This window comes from Nestor notabilis, unplaced genomic scaffold (genome assembly GCF_000696875.1).
Source record: "Nestor notabilis isolate BGI_N333 unplaced genomic scaffold, ASM69687v1 scaffold4100, whole genome shotgun sequence".
Classification (NCBI taxonomy): Eukaryota; Metazoa; Chordata; class Aves; order Psittaciformes; family Psittacidae; genus Nestor; species Nestor notabilis.
In genome coordinates, this window is record NW_009911423.1 from 13,824 (window position 1) to 36,024 (window position 22,201).

At 35.1% G+C, this 22,201-nt stretch overlaps 1 protein-coding gene across 1 annotated transcript in view; it reads left to right on the forward strand.

Moving 5' to 3' along the window:
• Positions 1-3,876: 3,876 nt before the first annotated feature.
• FTO (fat mass and obesity associated) overlaps positions 3,877-22,201 on the forward strand; it is a gene marked incomplete at its 5' end in the record, with an annotated part of 201,604 nt that continues 183,279 nt past the window's right edge. The window contains 3 exons of the mRNA XM_010014633.1: positions 3,877-3,963; positions 8,659-9,319; positions 17,359-17,502. Coding sequence (XP_010012935.1) covers positions 3,877-3,963; positions 8,659-9,319; positions 17,359-17,502 — 892 coding nt within the window. The remainder of the gene's footprint in view (positions 3,964-8,658; positions 9,320-17,358; positions 17,503-22,201) is intronic.

Consider the following 22,201-nt stretch of genomic DNA (forward strand, 5'->3'; position numbering starts at 1 on the left):
TTGGCAGTCTAGTAGTTTGAAGAAAGTGTATGTTTTACTGCTCATCACAGTGAGGAGTTCTTGTTTAGCCAAAAACTATCATTCTTAAATGCTTTCTAGGCACTGTTGTGTTGATCCCTGTCTTGGACTTGTGTGACTGGCTGTTTACACCTAGATGAGATGCTGCTTCAGGTCCAAAGAGATTACTATATGCACTGAAGCTGGCATGTTCCCAGAATTCAGGAGAAATGCAGGGCAGCAAACAGGGTTATCTTTTTAGAGGTGAATGATATTTGCATTGACTTACGTGTCCCGTGTGCTACAAAATGCAATTTCTTCCATAATTTTTTCAGTGTGTTTTATGCTAAGTACTGGGGGGAAGAAACAAACTTTTCCTGTTAGTGTTTTCAGTGGTTTTACATATTAGAAATTGTTGAGTCATTGCAGCCTTATATTCATTGTCAGAACTAATTTCAATAATATTTCAATGTGATTTCAGTAGAAATAGTTTTTATCATACACTGCTTCAGCCAAGACAGTGATCTGTAAATTGGAAAATGACTACTGTCTTCTGATTTATGTGATGATGAAACTACGTGGAAATTCTGTGTTTGAAACACTAAGGTCTTCACAAACCTTTATAGCCTGGATATTGCACTTTTGTCTTACAATTAAGAGAGCAATGAAACCTTTTGAGAAAGTTATTGACACCCTGCAGGGAAATACTTCAGCTGCAAAAGTTTTTACACTGTGGCGATTCTTGGCCAGAAAATGTCATTAAGTCCCATCTTTCCTTTATATCGCTTAATTTGAAAATAACAAACCATGTGTGCGTAAGATAACTGCATTTTGACCTGTGACTTTGATGTGTATTAGCTGTGTTTCTGTCACTTCCTCTGCTCTGTAACATACACCATGTTATTTCTATTGTCATGAAGAAACTTAGGAAAAAATATTCTACGTATAGTGATTAAGAAATGCCAATTATTGCTAGTTCCCTTGCTGAATTTTACAACCATCTCATTAATAAACCCGTTTATTACTAACAAATGAGCAGAGATTGTTAATGTCTGAAGGAAGTTCATCACATGCTCTGAAACTGGGCATTAGTGCTTCAGGTCTTCCTCCCAGTTATCAGAGTCAGATACAATAGATCCATTAGCACTCACAGCAGCCTAAAAAATAAGATATTTGCAGAGAATTTTCTCCTTTCTGAAGGCCCAAGTACAATATTTAGCAAGGTTTCTTGAGCAGTGCCCAGTGCATGGTGACGTTATAGGGATGATGATTCTTTCACGTATTGGCATCACTATTGTGTATATGTAAAAATCACATTAGTTGTTAAAGTGTAAGAAACATCATACTGGTACCTCAGTAAACTGTTACACTGTTAATAATTTTAAAATGTGAAAATGTGTTTTAAAGAATGCTGTTTAAGATGCCTGATAACTTCAAGTATTTTTGTTTTTCCTGTTTCAGAGTTTGTGCGTTGGAACAGCCTATAAGCAATGCTTGTGTACAGTGCTTAGATTTATACATCAGCCAGCTGGTATAGCCAGATCTTCAGTTGTTCTCTTTTTTTACTTTTTGGTGGTATTTGTAAGCAACTTGATGTATTTGGCATCTGTGTGACAGCTTCTTGCATAAGAGATGAGTAAGATGAGTAGTGTGTTATACCACCCAGCTGTGTGTATTAGTCTGTACATCAAGCTGAAGAGTGGCACTTAGCCAGATCTGACAATCAAATGTAAACTAGTACTACCTATACACAAGAGTGCATTTTAATGTTGTGTGCTTTAGCCAGGAGGCTGGTACTTGACAAAGAAATTGTCAGAATCTCTTTATCCCACCTCTTCCCCGCCCCAAAGCTCATCTAATGTTTTCAGTGAGTTCAGGTAATAAAATTGCAGCAGGCTTTTCATAATAGAGAAGTGTTACTGGTTTAGATTATGCAGCAAATTACCATGTCATTTTCTGCCAGCTTAATCTGAAGTTACGTTATGCTCAGTTTCACCATGACTTCATATCAAAATACCAACCTGTTCCCGGAGAAACTGGCGACCTAGAGAAATTCTACTGCCAGTTTCTAAAATTCAGTGCTGCTCTTCTCAGTCTAGTTAAGACTCAGTGATCAGCAGTTGTGAGTGCAGAGATGGGTGAGAGCTACCTGCCCTTGGTTTAGTCTGACTGATCTGTTAGCTATAAACCTTAATGTTTCTACACTTCTTCATGGATTTTAAAGCTCATCATCTTCCTTGATGCTTAAATTTGAATAAATGAAATTCACCGTCACAGAATAAAATGCGCAATAACACTCTTCATAGTTCAGTTTATGTGTTTGCTATAAGCCAGTTAGTTACTACACGTCATCATTCTTTCTTCCTTTTTTTAAATGGAATTGCCAGAAGAGGGAAGACCTGTTTTGACCTATATGCAAACCCAAAAAAATTATAAAAAGGGGAATTTAAAAAAAGCGGTAATTTAACAAGTAATTCTCTTGTCTATGGAATAATCAATTTGCGGTGACCTCTAGGTGAAGAAGTGTGTTTTTTTCCCCTATATAGCTTGTTTTTATGAAAATATAAGTAATATACTTTAACTTATCTTTAACTTATTCTCTGGGGGTCTTTGGGTTTTAATTGTTTTGGTTTGGGTTTTTTTGTCTTTTATTTTTTGTTTGTTTGTTTCATTTGTTTGTTTGGGCTTTTTATATTGTACCCTCACTGTTCCTTTAAAAATGGTATTCCATTTCCATCTGGTCTTTTTCTTATAATAGAGAAGTATTGAGCAAGCTGCCACTTCAGTTATTTCTTGCAGTTGTGTTTATGTAGTTGAAAACATTGCAATAAAAATAAGAATGTGAATCCTGTTCTCTGAAATATTTAAGCTTTATGGCAGATGTATTTTTGTGATCTTTGAGTTGTATTTTTATTAGTAAATATTTGTTAATGATCAAAGTTTGTAAAGGAATCACCTTGCAAGCTAGAAGAAAGAAGAAATAAAGAAAATGGTGTATTAATTTTCTAGGCCAATACTTCCACTGCAACAATTTTTACAGTGGTGTTAATTTGTACTTACACTTACATCATGTTGAGTTAGGCTGTCTGTACGTAAATGTGGATGGACTTGTCATGGATTGGAATTGTTTGATTCCAAAAATCTGATGGCATATTTCTAGTGTCTCTTGCACTTTAGCAGCACAATCGATTGTATCATACATACAATAATTGTAATTAATTTTAAATTTAATATTTTGTTTAAATTTTGTTACTAATGAAAACCTTGAAAATGCAGTTTGGGGCAATTGGGTTTTTATCTTAGCAATTTCTTAGTGATTGTGTTGACTAACATTGGAGGAGATACACTCAGTCTAAACCAGAGGCAAGAAGAGAGTTAGGAGAAGAGGGGTCCAGAGAAGACCTGCTTTTCACAGTCAGCTGGTTCTTAGCGTACTCCCAACATCAAACGAGGTTTGTGGCTGTCTGCTGGGATTTCCATTTAATGGAATATGAGCTTTGGACACATTAGCTCCACGAATGGAAGTAGAAAATAAAATTAAAAAAGAAATAAAAAATCAGTGGGTATAAATTAGGCATAGTTCTGAAGGACATTAGATTAAGATGGGTTTTCATCAGTGTAATAAGGACTGATTTTTCTAAAAAGAATTTAGGAGGGAAAATACTCATGTGCTCTGTAACTACCAAACCTGAATTACTGCTTTGTAAGTGGAAAAGCTCTGCCTTTTTTTGCATCCGTTTTCTTTTATTTAATTTTCCAGAATCAAAGGTAATAAGAAAAATAATTGTATATGTTTGTCTCTTTATAATACAACTAGTTTTGTACTTGGCTGTTTTTATCTTGGGTTTTAATCTAACTTTCTTTTTCAATTTAACCCCTCCAAAACAGAAAAAAAAGCTTCTTGAAGAACTTGGAAAGAACAGACTTCCATATATGACACCAGTCGATGCTGATTTCCATCAATTGGTAATGTATTTCTTTTAACTGCGCTTGTTCTAAACTAAAATGGATATTTGACTGAACAACAAATCTTTCTTCAAAGAGAGACTGTTAAATCTGTTATGAAAATGGGATCCTCATAGCTGATAATGTACTTCCAGGTAATGTGAAATAAGACCTCTAAAGCTGGGATATTCAAGAATGAAAACTTTGTAAATTTATTTTTAGGATTTTGTCCTGAGTTATCAGTACCTGAGCACCAGGTAACACATGTAACAACTACCCACAGTTTCTTATGCTATATTAAAATAAAATACACTGCCATTTTTAAGGGTTTATTTGGTGGGTATTCTGATTTATGAAGTCAAACTCCAGTTTTGCCATGGGATTACAATTGTGATACTGAGCAGCGTCTATACTTCCCTCACCTTTCTCATTCATTTGGGTTGTAGGATGCTTAGGGAAAGCATGGTCTTCTCACTGTTCTTACAGTGCTGAACATAGTGGGATAGTAATATAAACAAAACAAATCCCAACAATCAGACACATTCTTTTCATTCTTAATCTAATGTTTATGAAGAAGCTCTTCCCCCTCTTGAGACTCGCGTGGCTTACTGTTTTCTCCTTCTTAGCTCCGTGACATCCCCTCCTGTTTCTTCTTTTCTATCTGTTGCTGCCAAGAGTTGCTATGCCCAGTGTATTTTTGTATCTTTGTAAAACCAGTCTCATGGAGCTGACATGACAACAGAAGATGGAGCTGAGGCTGCCCAAATGACATCTCATTTGCTTAGTATGAGTAACTCATAAATATAGAAGATGATGGGAACAACATAAGCAGTGAAATCAGACCGGTTCCAGACTTAACTGAGTTTAGATACGTTCTTTTTGTATCATACAGAGTTAGCCTTTTTTGTGTAGTGTTTGTGTGCATGGCAGGTATTTTTAAGTCTGTGTGAGAATCGGAAGCATCACAAGCACCTCTTAAATTCTTATGGTGGTTGTGAAATGTTACTTAAATCACAGCTGTACATATTACAAGTTCCATGATGCTTAAATGTAGTACAGATGGAGAGGAAGAGATGGGTGAGAGCTTGAAGACAACAAGTTGTCAAAATGAAATATCACATACAATTTAGTTTTATATTCTGTCTTTCCAGGAGAGAGGTCCCTTACTCCTTTAAAGATGCACCCCTGACAAAGCAGTTTCTTTGAACACGTTAGAAAGGTTAGGTAGGATGCAAGTAAAAAACTACAGTATCCTGTCAGGTGTGGAAATGTACAGTCTGAACACAACAAAGAAGTTCCATCAAAAGCAAAACTTCGCTTAATATCCTCTATCAATGTGCCTTCCATGATGAAGGATTTAGAAAGGGGCCCCAAATCATAGGCTGAAACAATGCAATGTTTAAAGCGACTTAGAAACAAGGAGAAGTCTGTTAACAAGGCAGTTCACAAATACAGAATCACAGAATGGTTAGGGTTGGAAAGGACCTTAAGATCATCTAGTTCCAACCCCCCTACCATGGGCAGGGACACCACACACTAAACCATGTCACCCAAGGCTCTGTCCAACCTGGCCTTGAACACCACCAGGCACGGGGCATTCACAACTTCCTTGGGCAACCCATTCCAGTGCCTCACCACCCTCACTGTGAAGAACTTCTTCCTTAGATCTATCGTAAACTTCCCCTTTAAATATATATATGTATATCTGAAATACAAACTTACCCTTTCATGAAGTAAGTGGCAGGTTGTTTATCAAGGGCCCCTATTGCTGATTTCTAACTCTGTTCTGCCACTTGGATCATCCTGTAGGGTGATTCTCTATATTGAGTACCAATTTTTAAAGCTGACAGTAAGATACCTGCTTCTTTCAGAGTGAGCAGGGAATTGACCTTTAATACTTGCTGTCAGGGTTACAACACAGAGTACATGATTACTCCCCCTTCCCCATCCCCCCAAAACAACAAGGTGTCCAGTGTTCACCCTGTCTTCTGATCCCTTAATGCTTTCCTTATGTAGCACATAGCACAGTGACTGGTCAGAGATTTAAAGACAACCAAACTGTTTTCATATGATGTGTCGGAAATGTGTTTCCACTTCCTGATTTCTTCTGAGGTATCGGTGTGGGGTTTTTTGGGTGTGTGTTGTTTGTTTGTTTTTAAGATAGAATCCTAAACTTAATGTTAAAATAGTTCTTAAGCATGTAATCTTAAAACACAACCCAAAGGTAACATGCCTCTGACTTGGTTGCCAACAAAATGTGTAAGGAGGGGAATACAGTGTTGTTACCTCTGTAGCACTTCCTTTCCAGGGTATGTTTTCAGTAATTTAGTTGCTTTACATCATATTGTTCTTTCCTTCCTATTTGTAATAATTGTTTGGAATTTCATGTGTGCAATTTATGTCAGAAATTTGATATATTAAATGGTTAAAAAATACTCAGTAGTAATAACTTTTAAAATACACCACAATAACATATGTAATGTGGTAATTGGTTAGTTTTGCCTGAGTATGTCCAATGTAGAGAATTATTTAAAGAAATACTGGAATACTGCTATATGACTGTTAGTGCTCTTTCTTTTATACATATTGTTTGCATAATGAAACAGAACATGCCTTGATAATCTTTGTATGTCACAATGTGGAACATTTTGTCATTCTTAGGTATGATTGTGAATGAATACTTGTGATTCCTATCAACCTATATGTACATGTCTGTAGCTGATAGCTGTAATTCCTTAGTATTTGCAGTTACTGATTTCAGTAGTTATTCTTCATAAAGATTTTTTTCATTGTACTGTTCAAAGGCTGCAGATACAAAACAATGATTGAAACAAAGGGGACAGTTCAGGATCTCAAGGAATTGTTTTGGGCTTTTGGAAGCTCAGGGGAATTGTGTTTATCAAGTTTATATTCATTTCTTTTAAGGAAGGCTGGGATCCAGTGTTCTGAGCTGGGGGTTGTAGAGGGACCCTTAAGCAGATATATGAGACTTTTTTCAAGCTTTGTTATTATAACTTATGAACGTAAACACTACTGTCAGTAATTATTGTTATCCATAGATACTGTTATGGTTTTTTTTCCTCTGTCTAGGAAGCTAGTTTTTGGAAACTGTAAGAATGTGTAAAGAAGGGGACGTAGCTTCACTGTAAAAACTCACAAGAAATGGTGGCAAGGTTTATAGATAAACTAAGATTTATTATTAAACATTATTTTATAACAGAATCATTATTTTTAAAATAGACTTCCTGTTATGTTCCTGTTCTTAGCAGAAACAAATGGTCCTATATAGCCACTTCTTCAGTGTTGTAGGGTAACAATCTTACGATGCCAAAGTCTAACTGTTTTCATGCAGTAGAAAATGCACAAACTGACTTACTGCCTGGGCTGTGTTTTTTTAAAGGCACCTTTTCTGGATTTTAAAATTAATTTCCTGAAAGATAGGTTCAAATTTGACTCGGAAGTAGATAGTACTAGTAAAGTGGGTTTGAGCTGTACCAGAAGGAGCCCACAGATGGATCATAGTTACTGTGATGTTTTTATGCTGGTGCCTTTTTATTTGTTTTTTAAAAGCACTTTGAATATAATCTATTACATTAGTAAAAGTTTTGCTAGATTAGCTTTGTTCCTCCACGTGCTTTTGCCCCATTGCCTAATACCTTCAGATGTCAGTTTCTTTTATTTGTCTATGAATTTTAATGAAATACATGGTAACTTACTCTATTCAGAACTTACTCACTAGCCTTTGTCCAGTTTGCCAAACAATCTCAGCAGTAGCTAAAGGAGATTTAGACGCAGCCATTAAAAGGTGTGATTATAAGATACTCACTTCCTTAGAAAACCAGATTAACAAAATAAAATTATCTAAGCCTTCCTGGAGTGGGAAGCAGTATTTTGCATGCAAAGCAAGATACTGCTGATTAGCAGTGTTGTACCTTGCTGGGAGTTGTTCCCTGCTCGCACTGCTGGATGTTGAACACCAGCTGATGCCAGAGCTGGTGTGGTCAGGAGAGGATATGAGGAAAAAAAATATTGCAGTTGGGGAGATGGGAAAGAAAATAATTTTGGCATCTTCTTTTATCTAAAAGGGGAACTTTTGTGTAAAATGAATTGGCATGTATTGAGGAATGTGGAAATAGGACCAGTATGTCAAGCACTACTTTGAAGATAGAGGTGCACCACAGCAGAATGTTGGCTTTTTTAAAAACTTACATTTTGTTATTTTTGCTCTAAAAAATGCTGTCGTATAAAACTAATTACTAGAGTTTATTGCATAGGCCTTTAGAATTCTGCGTATCAGAATGAGAGAATTCGGCACATGAGAATGAGACAGAAGGGTCTTTGTTACTGCTTGGTATTCTTTTGTTTGTATACTTAGAGGTATTTGTCTACAAATCCACAAGGGGAGTCTGCCAGAATCCTCACATTTATTTATTTATTAATTTAGAGATTTGCCCTGGTGATACTCTCTGGTTACAGGCCAGTTGTACGTATCTATAGTTTGCACAATGCACTGGGATATGAAAATAAAGTAAAAAAATCTATTTCTTCACCATAATCTAGACTCATGTTTGTTAACTTGTCAACTGAGCCTTGTCTATTCTTGAATATATTAAATACTTTGGTTCCTGTAAAAAGAATAATTCTTTTGCTGGTTTTGTTGATATTGAGTGGGGGTTTGTTCGTGTTTCATTATTTATTTTTTTTTTCCTCCTTTAGTGGAAGTCCAAATATTCCAAGCTGATTTTCAGAAAATCTGACACGGTACCTGAAGAGCTCCATCAAATGGTACAAGAAGGCTTTCTGACCTTGCGAGAACATGATTGTTTCTTTCAAGATCTTGTAAGGATCAAAGGAAAAGATTTTGTTACCCCTGTGTCTCGTATATTAATTGGAAACCCAGGATGCACATACAAATACTTGAACACAAGATTATTTACAGTTCCTTGGCCTACTGAGGGTTATGATATAAAATACTGCAGTCATCAAATACATGATGCCTGTAAAGCATTAATCAGACTTAATGACTACTTGCATATTGAAGCAGTCAAGGCATTGCAAGGACAAAATTTGGTTGAGACCAGAGAAATTAACGATACTACCGTAATAGATAGGGAGCAAAATTTTGCTACTTCTCTTACAGAGAAAGGGTCTGTTTCAAAAGATCAAAGCAGTTGTTGTGTACCAGCTGATGACTACATAAGTCTAAAGGACAGAACGTCTTATAATGTGACTTTATTGAATTATATGGATCCACTACAAATGCTGTACTTGAAACAAGAACCTTATTTTGGAATGGGGGACATGGCAGTGAGCTGGCATCATGATGAGAATCTGGTTGAAAGGTCAACGGTTGCGGTGTACAGTTACAGCTGTGAAGGTGAGTGATGGGAGATGGGACTTAACCAGGGATATAAATATCCCAAATTCCTGAAGCGCTTTTATGTTTCCTTGTGTGTACGTCCATAAGCACACCCATGTGCTAGTCTAGATTTGTCAAGTGCTTCAGCATACATTGTGGTACTTTTTGTGCTTAAGCCTTATCTTTATTTTTACTAAAACCTCTACAACATATACCTGTGTTTACTGCAGCTGGCAGATCAGGTGTTCTCTAAGTAGATTTAAAGATTTGTATGATCAATTTCCTGACTAAGAGCCAGGAAATACGTATTTCAGGTTAACGCATGTGTATATTTTTTATCCTGCAAAATGTTTCATTGTAATTGAAATCACCAACTTTCTTGTTTATCATATGCAGACTTGCTTCTCTTTATGCTGATTTTACTGCTCTTCTTTCTTTGGGAAGAAAATTTTAGGTGCGTTTTGTGTAAAAGTATTACTATATTTACTTGGAAGTATATACATTTTGTCTGGGCACGCTGTAGTGCTAATACATGTTTTGCGGAGGAGTTGCCAACATTTTGCAGTTGGGAATGGCAGAAGTTTTCCATTAAAATCCCTATTGTCTGACAGGCTTTGCAGATTCTTAGTTACTTAAAAAACAACATTTAAATGCAGGATTGGGGGGAGGGGAGGAAGTGTGCTTGAAGAGTACTTAAATATTTCATTTTTAGTTTAAAGTACCTTTCCCATTTTTATCTTTATTTAAGAACAGACCTGAGGATTTTTTTCCCAACTGTGTTTGAACAAAGACTTGAATTTATTTTTTTTAATGGCTTCCCATTTTGCAAGCATAAGATTAGAATTTAGACACTTGATTTGAATTTGCAAATGCTCCGTTACATTTCATAATTCACAACTGATTTTTGGTCATTCCAAAAATCCTTTGATGTTTGCCTCAAACCATGGGAAGAATTCACACAGACTTTGGTAGGTTTTGGCTAAAAGACCATGAGGTGGAAATTATAACTTATGTTTTCATGCATGTTCTCTTGTTAGTTTTGTTACTAGTTTTGAAAATTAACATTTGGCTGAAATAATCATATTTAAATTTTCCTGGACATAAAGCATTGGCTGGCTTAACAAGCTGAATAGAAGAGGTTCTCTGACCCATAGAAGGGTCATTTTGTTCATGAACTTTTTTCTGTTCTATTTGGCAAAGACATTGATGTTCTATGTTCAGTAAATGTTTGGGGTTTTTTTTCAGTAGTACTGTAGATAAATATTTTTAGTAACATTTTAAGTTAAAGAAACACAAACATGAAGTAATAATAGTGTCTGTAGGGATTTAGTGTAATATGCTTAAAAACTTTCTAACATAGAACTTGATCATGGAGGGGGAAAAAAAAGTTCCTATTAAATTTAGAGAGCTACATATTGACAAAAAAACTTCAATGTTTATTCATAACTCACCACTTGACTTTTTTTCTTCAAGTTCAGCAAGGCAGGTAAAAATTACGCTGTTTTAAACCCACTCCAAATTCTATGCAAGATTTGATTGATGAGGGTAGAAAAAGTATTTGATGTATGTAGGCCAAAAATTACTTGGATATCTGTATGTAATTAATGTTTTTGCCACATACAAGATTTTTTCATAAATATACTTAAAAGTTTATAATATTGTTAAGTCCTGAAGGATTTAAAAATAGACATGAAAACTTAAAAAAAAAAAGCTAACAGCTTTCCAGGGAATAAATTGATCATTCCATCATTTACATTTAAAAAAAAAAAAAAAAGACTTAATTTTTTTTTAATTTTTGCAATTATTCCAAAAGTTTTTGATCAAACTGAAGTTTGGGAGGAATCTCTTGGCAGCAGGTGATGACACTAAAACCTCAGTGTAGTTGGAGATAGTGTAAAAGACACTTTTGGGGGAAGAAAATGAAATCAGATCTAAATCTGAACAAGATTGAATTCCACTTTCAAGCTCTGGAGCATGGCTCAAGTTGGTTTGATGAACTTCAGGGAGTTTAAGGTGCCTGGCATGCCTCATGACCATCATGAGAACATGTCATGACGTTTACCTTTATGTTGAAACACTTCACTCACATCTGTCTGTATTCAGCTTGTGTTTACCATTGTATATCCCTAACTTGAAGCCATATTTATAGTTGGCCTACTTACTCATGATTGGGAGGAAATGGAACTTGTTTATAGTGTGAGTATGGCATTGTAATTAGTGACAGTAAATTCTTGTGTGTGTTGAAGTTTTCTACCCAGCGCATCCAAGAGGAGTAATTAGTCTACTTGATTTTTAGAGAAAGATATAATTGTCTTTTTGCTATTCTGATTTCCTGTTTATAGCTTTTAACTCCTGGTGGTTATAAGCTTTCAGTGCTTACAAGAATCTTCCTTCTAGTTCCATATCACTTCAATGTATTGGTGGTTTCTGCACTTCACAAAGACTGTTAATATTTACTGTATCTCTTACTAAGCTCTCCATAACTGTGAAGCATGAAGAAGCTCCACATCTTTTTGAAGATTATTTTTAAATTGTTGTAGAATCCTATCTTGACTCCTTGTTTTTGATAAATATATATGCTTTTTACACCAGTGTCTTTTATTGCTACTTAATTAATTTGTTTAATATTGCGCTAGCATTGAATTATCATTGTAGTGTATAAAGACTATCACAGAATCATTATAATAAAAAGAGTAGAGGTGGTCAGAAATTTTTTTCATTGACGAGTTTTTCCTCAGAAGATGTCAATTAGTTGCATCAGTAATTTTGTCTGACAAGACATTGATTCTGTGGGAAATTTAAGCATAAATTAAACATGTTGTTTTTTCTTAAAACTAGCTTGATTCTTTTTTCTGCTAGGTCTCACTTTTTTTTTGTCAGCTCTCTCTTCCTCAAACTGTCCCTGAGCATGGGACGGCTGGGTTTTCCCAAGCTTCATGGCCAGTACTGAGCTATCCTGCCACAAATACAATCCCCAGGGCTTCAGAATTTGAAGAGCAGGAGCCCTTGGAGTCAAGCAGTCTTACTGCACTATGGCAGCTGTTTATCAGACTGTGTAGAGATGCACAACTTTAATTTGCATTTTTATATCATTATTTGTTTGGTACCTACTTATGTGATTAAACAGTATTAAAACAGATACTACTGTAATTGAAACAACTGTATTTACTTGTTTGCTTGTTCAGTCTGATGCCATAATTAAAATCTAATGTTTGAAACTTTGATTAGTATTAATTGGAGTAGAGGCAGTTTTTAATATGCCAGAAAAGAAATTTGAGAGCCAACATGAAGCTATTGGAACAGCAACTGATACCTTCATTAATATCACTGTTTATTTTCTTGTTTTCAGTCGCAAGATGTTTAAAAGTAACTTCAAATGAGGTACTTTTTCTAACAACAAAATCAGATACGTATTTTGCTTGATGCTCATCTGACTAGTATTTGCTTTTATTTAAAGTAAAATACATTACATTACGGTAGGTTAAAAGTAGATTGTCAGTTATAAGAATAGGCCAACAAAAAACTGGGGAAATTTCCTTTAAATGTATGTAGTGCATGGAGGTACATGGGTGGTAGTCATGGTGCATATGCAGAACTGATACATTACAGAATGTGTGTTCAATCAGACTGCTATCAACACTTCAGAATTAATTTACTTTTCAGAATTTACTGTGGAACAGGAATTCCAAATTTTGACTAATTTAGGATTTTTAACAATAAATTAGGTTACAAATATCCTATCATATGAGAGCATGAAGGTAAAAACTTGTTCAGGCTTTTAATACAGTAAGCTAATAACTCATTTTTATTTCCTGCTCTATTTATAAAATGTTTATTGCAATCCAAATACTGGTGGAATAAGGGCATTCTCAAAAACTGGATTTAATCCATGAAAATTTCCTAATAAACAGTTTTCCCCAAGGTCTTTGTAAGCTTTGTAGGCAATTTTATTGCTTAGCAGAGCAGTAGTTGGTTCTAAAGATGTTCTTCGAAGTAGAGACTTGTTTCAGTTACCAGCTTAAAGGAGATGGAAAATAATGTAGTCACAGGAAGTGTCCATCTTTCTCTTACCTGGATTTCTCACAAACTATATTTGGGGCTAGAGAAGTACTTTTCTTTAGATGCTTTGCAGTAGTTTGTCTTACTTTAAGGCCTACTTGCTGTATGAATCCCTTGAAGTACTAACCAACTGGCTCTATTTACTGACAAGGTCATGTTGAAAGGTTTGACCAATTTTGTTACAGTAATGACTGATCTTGGAGGAGCTTTTATGCTTGTTAGTATTATAAAATGCTGGTTGTATTTTTTTCACACTGATATTAGAAGCAATAGCCTAGCACTAAACCTCAGAAGTTGTTCAGAATTGAAGTCAATCTAAATTTGTAGTTGACCACTAATTCTGTTTATGTACTGCTTAATGGATTAAAGTCACGGAGTAGGTGTTTATATTGGATAAGAACAATTACAGTAAATGGTGTTTAATGTCAGTAATGTAGTAGTATTTCTTGATGAAATAATGGAAGTGGTATGTAGAAAAATATATATTATTTCTTAAGAAATTAATATATGAGTGAAATGGTCACATCTGTAACTTGTAGGTTCTGACTAGTTGGAATAATTCTCAGAGAATAACAAATTTTTACTTAACCAATTACTTTTGTAATAATCAACTTAAATCTCTGTTTGCTAAAAGGAAATTATCATTTGAATTATCTGTTATGGGTTGTTTTTTTTTTTTTAACCACCTCTCACTGATATGATCAGATAAAGCCTCTCCTTCATGTGTGAAGTGATAAGAGAATATCTGTTGTTCTTATTTTTGTGCTTCTGTTCTTGATGTATTTGGATACAGTATTCCAAATATGAATTGATACGAACAATGTTGGCAAATTTTTGCTGTGAATGTCAGTGGCAAGCAAAAGTTAATGATACTACAGTTCAATCAGCCTATTAATCTATGGCTTTTAGTAATAAGGCAGAAGAAATAACTCTGGGTAGGTACTCATTCTTTCAGCTGCTGAAATGCAAAGCATACTTTGCTTTTTTTCACTTCTTTCATATAACATACATAAATTGCTATGGAACGCAGTAATAATGTGTATGTTCACGTATTTCAGCAATCGCTGAACACGTGTCCAAATTCTAGATGCCGAAAAAAATCAATCTGTAGAAAAAAAATTCTTTTTTCTTTGTAACAATAGTCAATTGGGTTTAATGACAAAGTAGAAGTTTACAGTCCTTGTTCTTAGTAATGTGTTGGGAATGATTCTTTCATCTTAAGAAATCATGTTTGATTTAAGATTACATTTGGAATACTGTTTGGCATTACAGTTTGACTTGAGTAGAGAACATTGAGGTTCCAGAGTTTCAAAAGTTTCTTGGAGACTTTGGTGCTGAATAGCAAAGAAACCTCTCAAAGCTACTTTTACTTTTTGTGCTGTGGAACAATAAGCAAACTAGATCCAGGAAAATAAATTTCACGTTGTTCTGAACCTCACCATGACCCAAACCTGATAAGATCAGGTCTTAGAGCTGGAACATCTGAAATTTAAGCAGTCTAGGTAGCAGTAAAATGTTGTGGCCAATTTTCTACAGCTCTATTCTCTCTTTCATGGTTCTACCTTAATTACAGGTTTGATGAGGTGTTGTTATGATGTGATAACCTTCTTACCTGGTTGTACCATTCCATTTGGGATGCAAGCACCACATTCTGTAAATCCTTAATGAACAGAATTCACATTTGTAGATAGTTTTATTGTATTTTCATTAAATGCTGCTGCATTTGACCTATGTTCTGTAAGCCTACGTGCATTCTGTATGGCCTACTCCAAAGTAAATACAGGCTCTTAAGGTGTTGTGTATGTGCAAAATCCACATGATTTACTCTTCAATACCTAAGATTTAGATGCATCCAAATGTTTTCACTTACATGAGAACTGTAATTATGTCGGTCAATTAACAGCATTCAGTCATGCTTGAGGTGTGACACAGAGAATTTAATAACCATTTCTTTTTATGTAAAAGTTTGTCAGTGCTGCCTACAGATATACCAGAAATGTTAAGATGCTTTTCTTTTTTTCCCCCCATTGCTACCGCTTTCAGAACATTTTGCATATAAAAGCTAGTAGCAGCTTGCTTCCATTTGTTACCAAAATAACATGGTAGGAGCAATCAGTTTCAATTGCTGCTGATAATTATAAGGTGCAATAATTGAGAATATAGAGAAAAGGAGACTGTGAGCTACATTTGAACTCTGTACTTAAGCAATAAAAAATTTATCAAACTGCAAAAAATAAGTCATTTTAACGAGCACATTCCAAAGGTGCTGGATTTATGAGGAGACCCCAGGAAACTTTGATTGAAATTGCTGTCTCTGATTGTAGTTCTATATTTTATTGGTGCCATATTGTGAACAGTGCTGCTGCCAAAGTGAATGGGAAAGCAACATAACAGAGAGAGCTAACCCAGAAAGGTTACCTCTTTTTATAATATCCATGATGTATTGCATTAAAAATGCCTTGAAAGACATCCTATTTGCAGTTTTCAGAAAACATTTTTCTTAAATTAAGTTACGATTTATCTGAGCAGGGCAGAAAATATGAAAGCCCCTTGAAGACTTTAGTATTGATTTTTCCGAGTATTTGCTAGCTCTTGTTTTCTCATTTGTGTGCTCCTTGATAGAAAGGCCTAGAGGTGCTCCTGAGCCAAGGCTTTAGCTAGAGAACTGCAGCAGTGAAGGGAGGGAATATGGAGTCTGAATTTACAGTAGGAGCTTTAACTAAGAACTTCAGATTGGCTTTTTGAAAGGTTTTGTCTCTCTGCTTTCTGAATTTAGGCAATATTTAATTGACATAGAAAATCAAGACAATTTAATTGTTAAAGGCTACTCCTAACCAAAAAAACATTGCAGTAACCATGGGAGATGAATGACTTGAATGTTTTGAAAGTGTGAGCTCAAGGTCGCTTTTTATGTCTGCATATTATAGAAGATATGAATCTTTAGTATTTGTATTCTAGAATTAAATGAAGACAAAAGTTTTAAAAATTATTACATGAAAGCACATTTGAAATGGACAGTGACATGGACACACACAGTTACTAACATAGAAGCAATAATTAGGCATGCTGCATAGTTGATGATTTCTAGCTGCTCACTGCCATTCTGTGCCATCTGCTTATTAAAACTTCATCCTCCCTCTGTCAAAATGTTCTGTTACTTTACCCATAAAACTGTTATACCACAGCTCCCAAATACCTTGTTATAAATTCTGACTGTATCTTTCAATTTATACTGCAGTAAAGTAAGCTTATGAAAACAGTTCTGAGGGATTAAGTTCTAAATGCTATTTCTGTGCAGTGGATTATTTTTTCCCCAAGCTCAACACATTCATGTTGCTTAATGATAAGAAAAATGTTGTGACAAATGTACTGAAGCTTCGCTGGCTCTTGTACATGTTATCTAGCATGTTTGACTAATAATTTTGAGAGAAGAATGACAGATACGATTCCAAGATTCGCTGAACTTTGTTGGTCTGCATTGTATTTGTGCCTCAGTTTATGATTTGTTGAAGTTGCAAGTATATAAACAAATGAAATTGTTCATAAAATGCTTGCAGTTTATGACTTCAAATTCTTTCAAAAGTTATCTTTTTTTTAATCTTTTTATCTGTATTTTTCTTCTTTTTCTTCTATGCTTACAATTTTAGTAATGTAAAAAAAGAGAAAAAAGAGATTAATCACATGTCCTATTACATGTACTTGAGAACTTTAGAAAACCTTGAGTCCATTACAAACTTTGCCTTGATTTGCAGTTGTAGTTAACATGAAGTTTTCATCTTAATAAAGTTGGTTGCAAAAAAATCTTGATCTCACATGGCTGTTTTTTCATCTATTATATACTTTTGAGTTTGGAGTTTGTTATTGTACCAATGTAGATTATAGGAAGTTTAAGCCTCTTAAGATTGTACCAGTGTGGGATATCTTTGTACTAGACCAGATTTTATATGTTATGGTTCTCACCTTGGTGTTGTGGTGTTTCTCTCTCTCTCTCATTAAAGGTTCAGCTGTGGCAGAAAGTGATGAACAAATACTGAAGGGAAGAGACCCAGCTGTTTGGCACGTAGGCTTGAAGGTAGCATGGGACATAGAGACACCTGGATTAGCAATGCCACTTCACCAAGGAGACTGCTACTTGATGCTTGGTAATTCTCAAGGGCTAAGGGGGTGAACTCCGTTGAAAATAGAGAAAATGACACTTATTTTAATATAAATTATCATATCTTCCTTTCAGTAAGGACTTTTCTTACTTAGAAAGACATGAGAACCGGCTAGAGTATATAATAAATTCCTCCTCCCTGCCCACTTCCTGTGTATTTGGGGAAAGTGTTTTTTTCATGATGTTTCTTTCATGTCACAGCTAAGAAAGGGAGATACTCTTTCTCAGCCTTTTCTGTTCTTTGTGCAGTCAGAATTGCTAGCCCATGTCAAGCTTCAGCCATAAGTGGAATTTCCTTAGATCCTGTGAGAAGCTGAGCTGTATCTGTTCCATCCTTCTATTTGTAGATGCCAATTTCTTTTTTATTCTTAATGCCATTTTTATGAGTAACTGGGAGCATTCGTGTCTGTTACATTCAACAGAAAAAAATTTTTGCTTTTGAGTTGGCTTATAGTGTGGCTGTGTATTATGGAAGCTGTGAATGTAACAGTTGTATAGTTTTCTGGTACTGTGGTTCTTGAAGTTTCAACCATTATGCCAATCTGTGGATTTTTAGACATGACACTTCTCTCCCCCTGCTAGACATTTCTATGTGTGTATTCAAACATACTATTTTCTAATAGGGGGATTATACCAAGTTCCTAATGAACAGAGCTGTTATACTCCTAAGTAAATCTCAGGTCTCAAGCATAGAGGGTTAAAAAAAGCAAAGTAAATTGAGTTCATACACTTGAGCAGCTGAGCTCACACACTGAGCTTTTCCCATTGAAAGAATAAAAGCAAGAACCGAAGACCAACTCTTGACACAGAATCTGTTCCTTTCTCTTTTGGCTTGTGTTTCACTTGAATATCATTTTTGTTTAAACAAACTTAGTTACAAATCACACAACTCAAAACATTAGCAATGCTTCTGACAATGTCCTGTTTGCCTGTTTAGTGGCTTGGCTCAACAGACATCGTCTCTGCAGAGTGAGAGCACTTGCACTGTTCCCTTTTTGTTTTGTGACTTGGAAGGAATACTCCTTGGAATGTCCATAGAATGACCCATCACACTGCCAACTTATTGGGCTCAACAGTCTTTTCATTTTTACCTTTCACTTTCATCTTCCAACAACTATGAAAACAGTTTACTTACTGCAAGCAATACGTTTGTGGGCAATCTTATAAAACATATACCATTCTTTGTTCTCAGTTACCTCACCAGATGCTGTGCATTGTCATCAATGAAGTGTGTTGTGTAAAAGAGCTAGACTGTGCTTTAAAGTATGTTCAGGCATGAACAGATCAAGTGTTAAGATGTGAGATCCTTTGGCAGAGTGGTGTAGATGTGCCTCTCTTCTGTATTTGTGAGGCTATTGAGTAGCAGCATGGAGGGAAACAGAGATAGTGAATAAAGTGTCAGCTAAATGTTCCTAGAAAAGGAACTATTAATCCATTTTTGTGCAAGAGCAGTTCAGGCATGAAGTAAACTTAACTAATCCTTCCTGACTGGAAAGTTTGTGCATACACAGTTTTCTGGGCAGCAGATTGAGAAGGCGATTAATAAAAGAAGGGGTCTAGCTTCAGTATTTTTATCGCAAGATACTGTAGTTGGTTGAGTTACCAAAATCTATGGACTTTTTTTTATTCCCCAATGGCATTTATATACAGTAACTAAAACAGTATCAGGGGTGCTATATGAAGGGTAGGTCAGAAAGTTGGTTTATTTAACACATAACATCATGATCATGTTTAGATGGAAACAAAGGATGTACTAAACATTCTTTTGAAGATGATGTGTAAATCATTCTCTTATTAATACTTTGTGGAAAGCTGCAGATTTGAGCTCTGTAGGCCAGGTGTTTGATAATCTTTTCTGCATTTCCATAGCCTTTTGGGTTTTTTTCTTCCTCAATTACTTATAAAAAAAAATTTTATACAGTCTGAAAAAGTATTCTCAAACTGTCTCTTTTGTTAAGTTTCTATCTACAGCAGAACTTCCTTTATCATATTCACTTGAAGTGAAAGGCAGTGTAAGTGGACATGAACAGTTTTAGTGGTGTTTTTACCATCCAGATTTTTTGGTTTTAAATGACTTTTAAGAGTAGGCATCTTGAGTAGTAGGCTCCAAGATAAAATATGAAAACTGTCTAAAAAGTAACATGACAATAAACCCATTTCAGATTCATTTATTTTGTACATTTAGACATCATATGTTCCAGAACCTCACTTAAGTCTTCTTGCTGACATTATTTTAAAAGCGGTGTCAGCAGCGTGCAAGGCATCTAGAAAATATAACATTAAGAGTACTGCAGCTAATAGTAGATGTTGATGTACAGAGACTGAATGGTAGTCCTGGTAAGATTGGTTCTATACTTCTGGTTCAGCCAACTCAGCAAAGAACTTAGCAGCTCTGTAGGTCTAATCTTCCAATTGATGTAATTCCTACTTTCTACTGTTGTTATAAAATACTGAAATGTCTAATTCATTATATTGCTTATGATTAAGGAGTCAGGTCTTACCAATTCCTGTACCTGCGTACTCCAACTGTCTCCTGATATTGTAAATGCAAATATTAGGTAAGAAAATGTGGCAACTTAATATTTCTAATAGTAACATGCTATTACAGTAACTTGTAAATCCTGGTCAATGGGTATATCAAAATAACAAAGAGATTGGGGGTGGGTTTTAGCATTTCTAGTAGACATTTATTAATGTTTATGTTCTTCTCTTCATTGCCTCTATAAAACATTTTTTGTTATTCTGGGTAGAAATTTAGTAAAATGCAGTCTTAAATATAAACTTACACCTGTATTCTTGTCAGTCTTCTTCAGATGAAATCATAAGCCATAATGTAAATATATGTTATTACTAAATGCGAGGCGATCAAATCCATTCTTCAAGTACATTATTACAATATATAAATGTGTTTTGTCTAAACAGGACTAAACAAAATTGAAAATTGAAAACCTTTAAGTAGGATGGATTTTTATGTGTTTTTTCTAAGGCTTACTTTTCCTAATATGAAGGAAAAAAATCTGGTGAATGACTGCAAATCTGCTGCCTAAAAACTCAAATCTAAACTTTATATCACTCATGAAACGGAAACACGTTAGCTCAATTTAGAATAATATATTGGTCTGGGGAGGAAGTGCATACTGAACCCTGCTGTCTCAAGTACACAGTCAAGGGGTGTCTAATATGAAACGTGTTGGGTGCATGCAATAAATCCAAAACGCGTGGAGGTGAGCAAAGGGCCCCATCTGCTCTGTCCTAGAGCATGCTTAACTAGGGTTGTCATGGTCTCACTATTAAATTGGAATCTTTCCCCTAATCTTGGAGTTAGACATGACCAGATTTGCAAGCAGATTTACAATTTTCACTAATTTTCCTACTGTGACTTCAAAACATACTTAACAAAAATACATTCTGGACTTTTTCAAAGGGAGATTTATTTTTCTGCAGCTGTTTCCCATAGATCAAGCTCTTGCTTGAAGGTTAGGCTTTTAAAACAGCATGAAGATGAACTTGGAATCTTTTACTACTCCCTACCCCCAGCAAATTATGGTTCAAGAAGCATCAAAAAATTATTTTCTTAACCAACCAGAAGTAGGGTGCACACATTGCAGAGTTTGGCTTGTGGTTAAGGATAAGTATTTAATGGAAACACTTCCACATGTATATAGTGGCTCATTAAACTATTTCTAGATATTTAATCTGCTTCTATTTCCACAAATTAACTTGAACCCTCTTTGCTCTCTAGCATCTTGAATGTGTTGGAGTTTTTTAACCCTTTTTATTTTCCCTTCCCGAGTCCACATTTAATCCAAATGCTGCATTCCTGATTACTAAAACTTCAAACCCCAGGAAAGTATTTGTCATTACCAGACTTTGATCATGAAGTTGGGCAAATCCCCAATATTTTATTTTCTTTTAGCTCAGCCTTTTAATTCCTTCTGTGTTTTGTTTGTGCACACTTTCCTTGTTTAAAAACTAAAAAGGTTTTTTTTTTTTTAATTAGGACAGATCATCCCTCTAGCTTTCTGTTATGAAAGTAGTATTCAATTGATCCTTAATTTCTTGGGGAACAAAACATACTTTCCTGGTGCTTTTTGTTGGTACACCTATGGTAAAATTAGTTTGCTTCAACAGGAGAAAACCTAACCATTGTGTGAAGTTGGGTACAAATAGAACTGGAGATGGTGGGAAAGCATTTTGGTGCTTTTGCAAATTGCACTGTAATATGGTTTGAAAGAAAATTCTTTATTTCTTTATAGTTAAGAGTCTATATTTCTTTAAAATATAAAAATTCTATATTTCTAAAATTCAAATTTTCTAAAATTCTTTATTTCTTTATGTAGTTAAGAAAACAAATAGCACAAGTCCATTTCACTTTTATTTGTAGGTATTTGTGGTGTTTGGAATATCAAAGCCTTTGCCAGTGCTTTAAACCCCACTGTACCTTTTATCTGCTTCATGAAACAGATGACAAAAAGGCAACTGTCTAAAAAGTTCAGGAAGAACACTTGAAAGAAGATAGAAAAGATGACATAAACCCTTGTTGCTCATTCTGAGAGCATTTTCCATTGTGGTTTGTGTTTTCCTGGGAAGTACTTTACCTAGCAGTAATAAGTTTGGGGCCTTTAGTCCCTGCTCCTTTCAATAGGGACTGGCTTGCTTTCTATGTTTTATTTGTTATGTCTTAG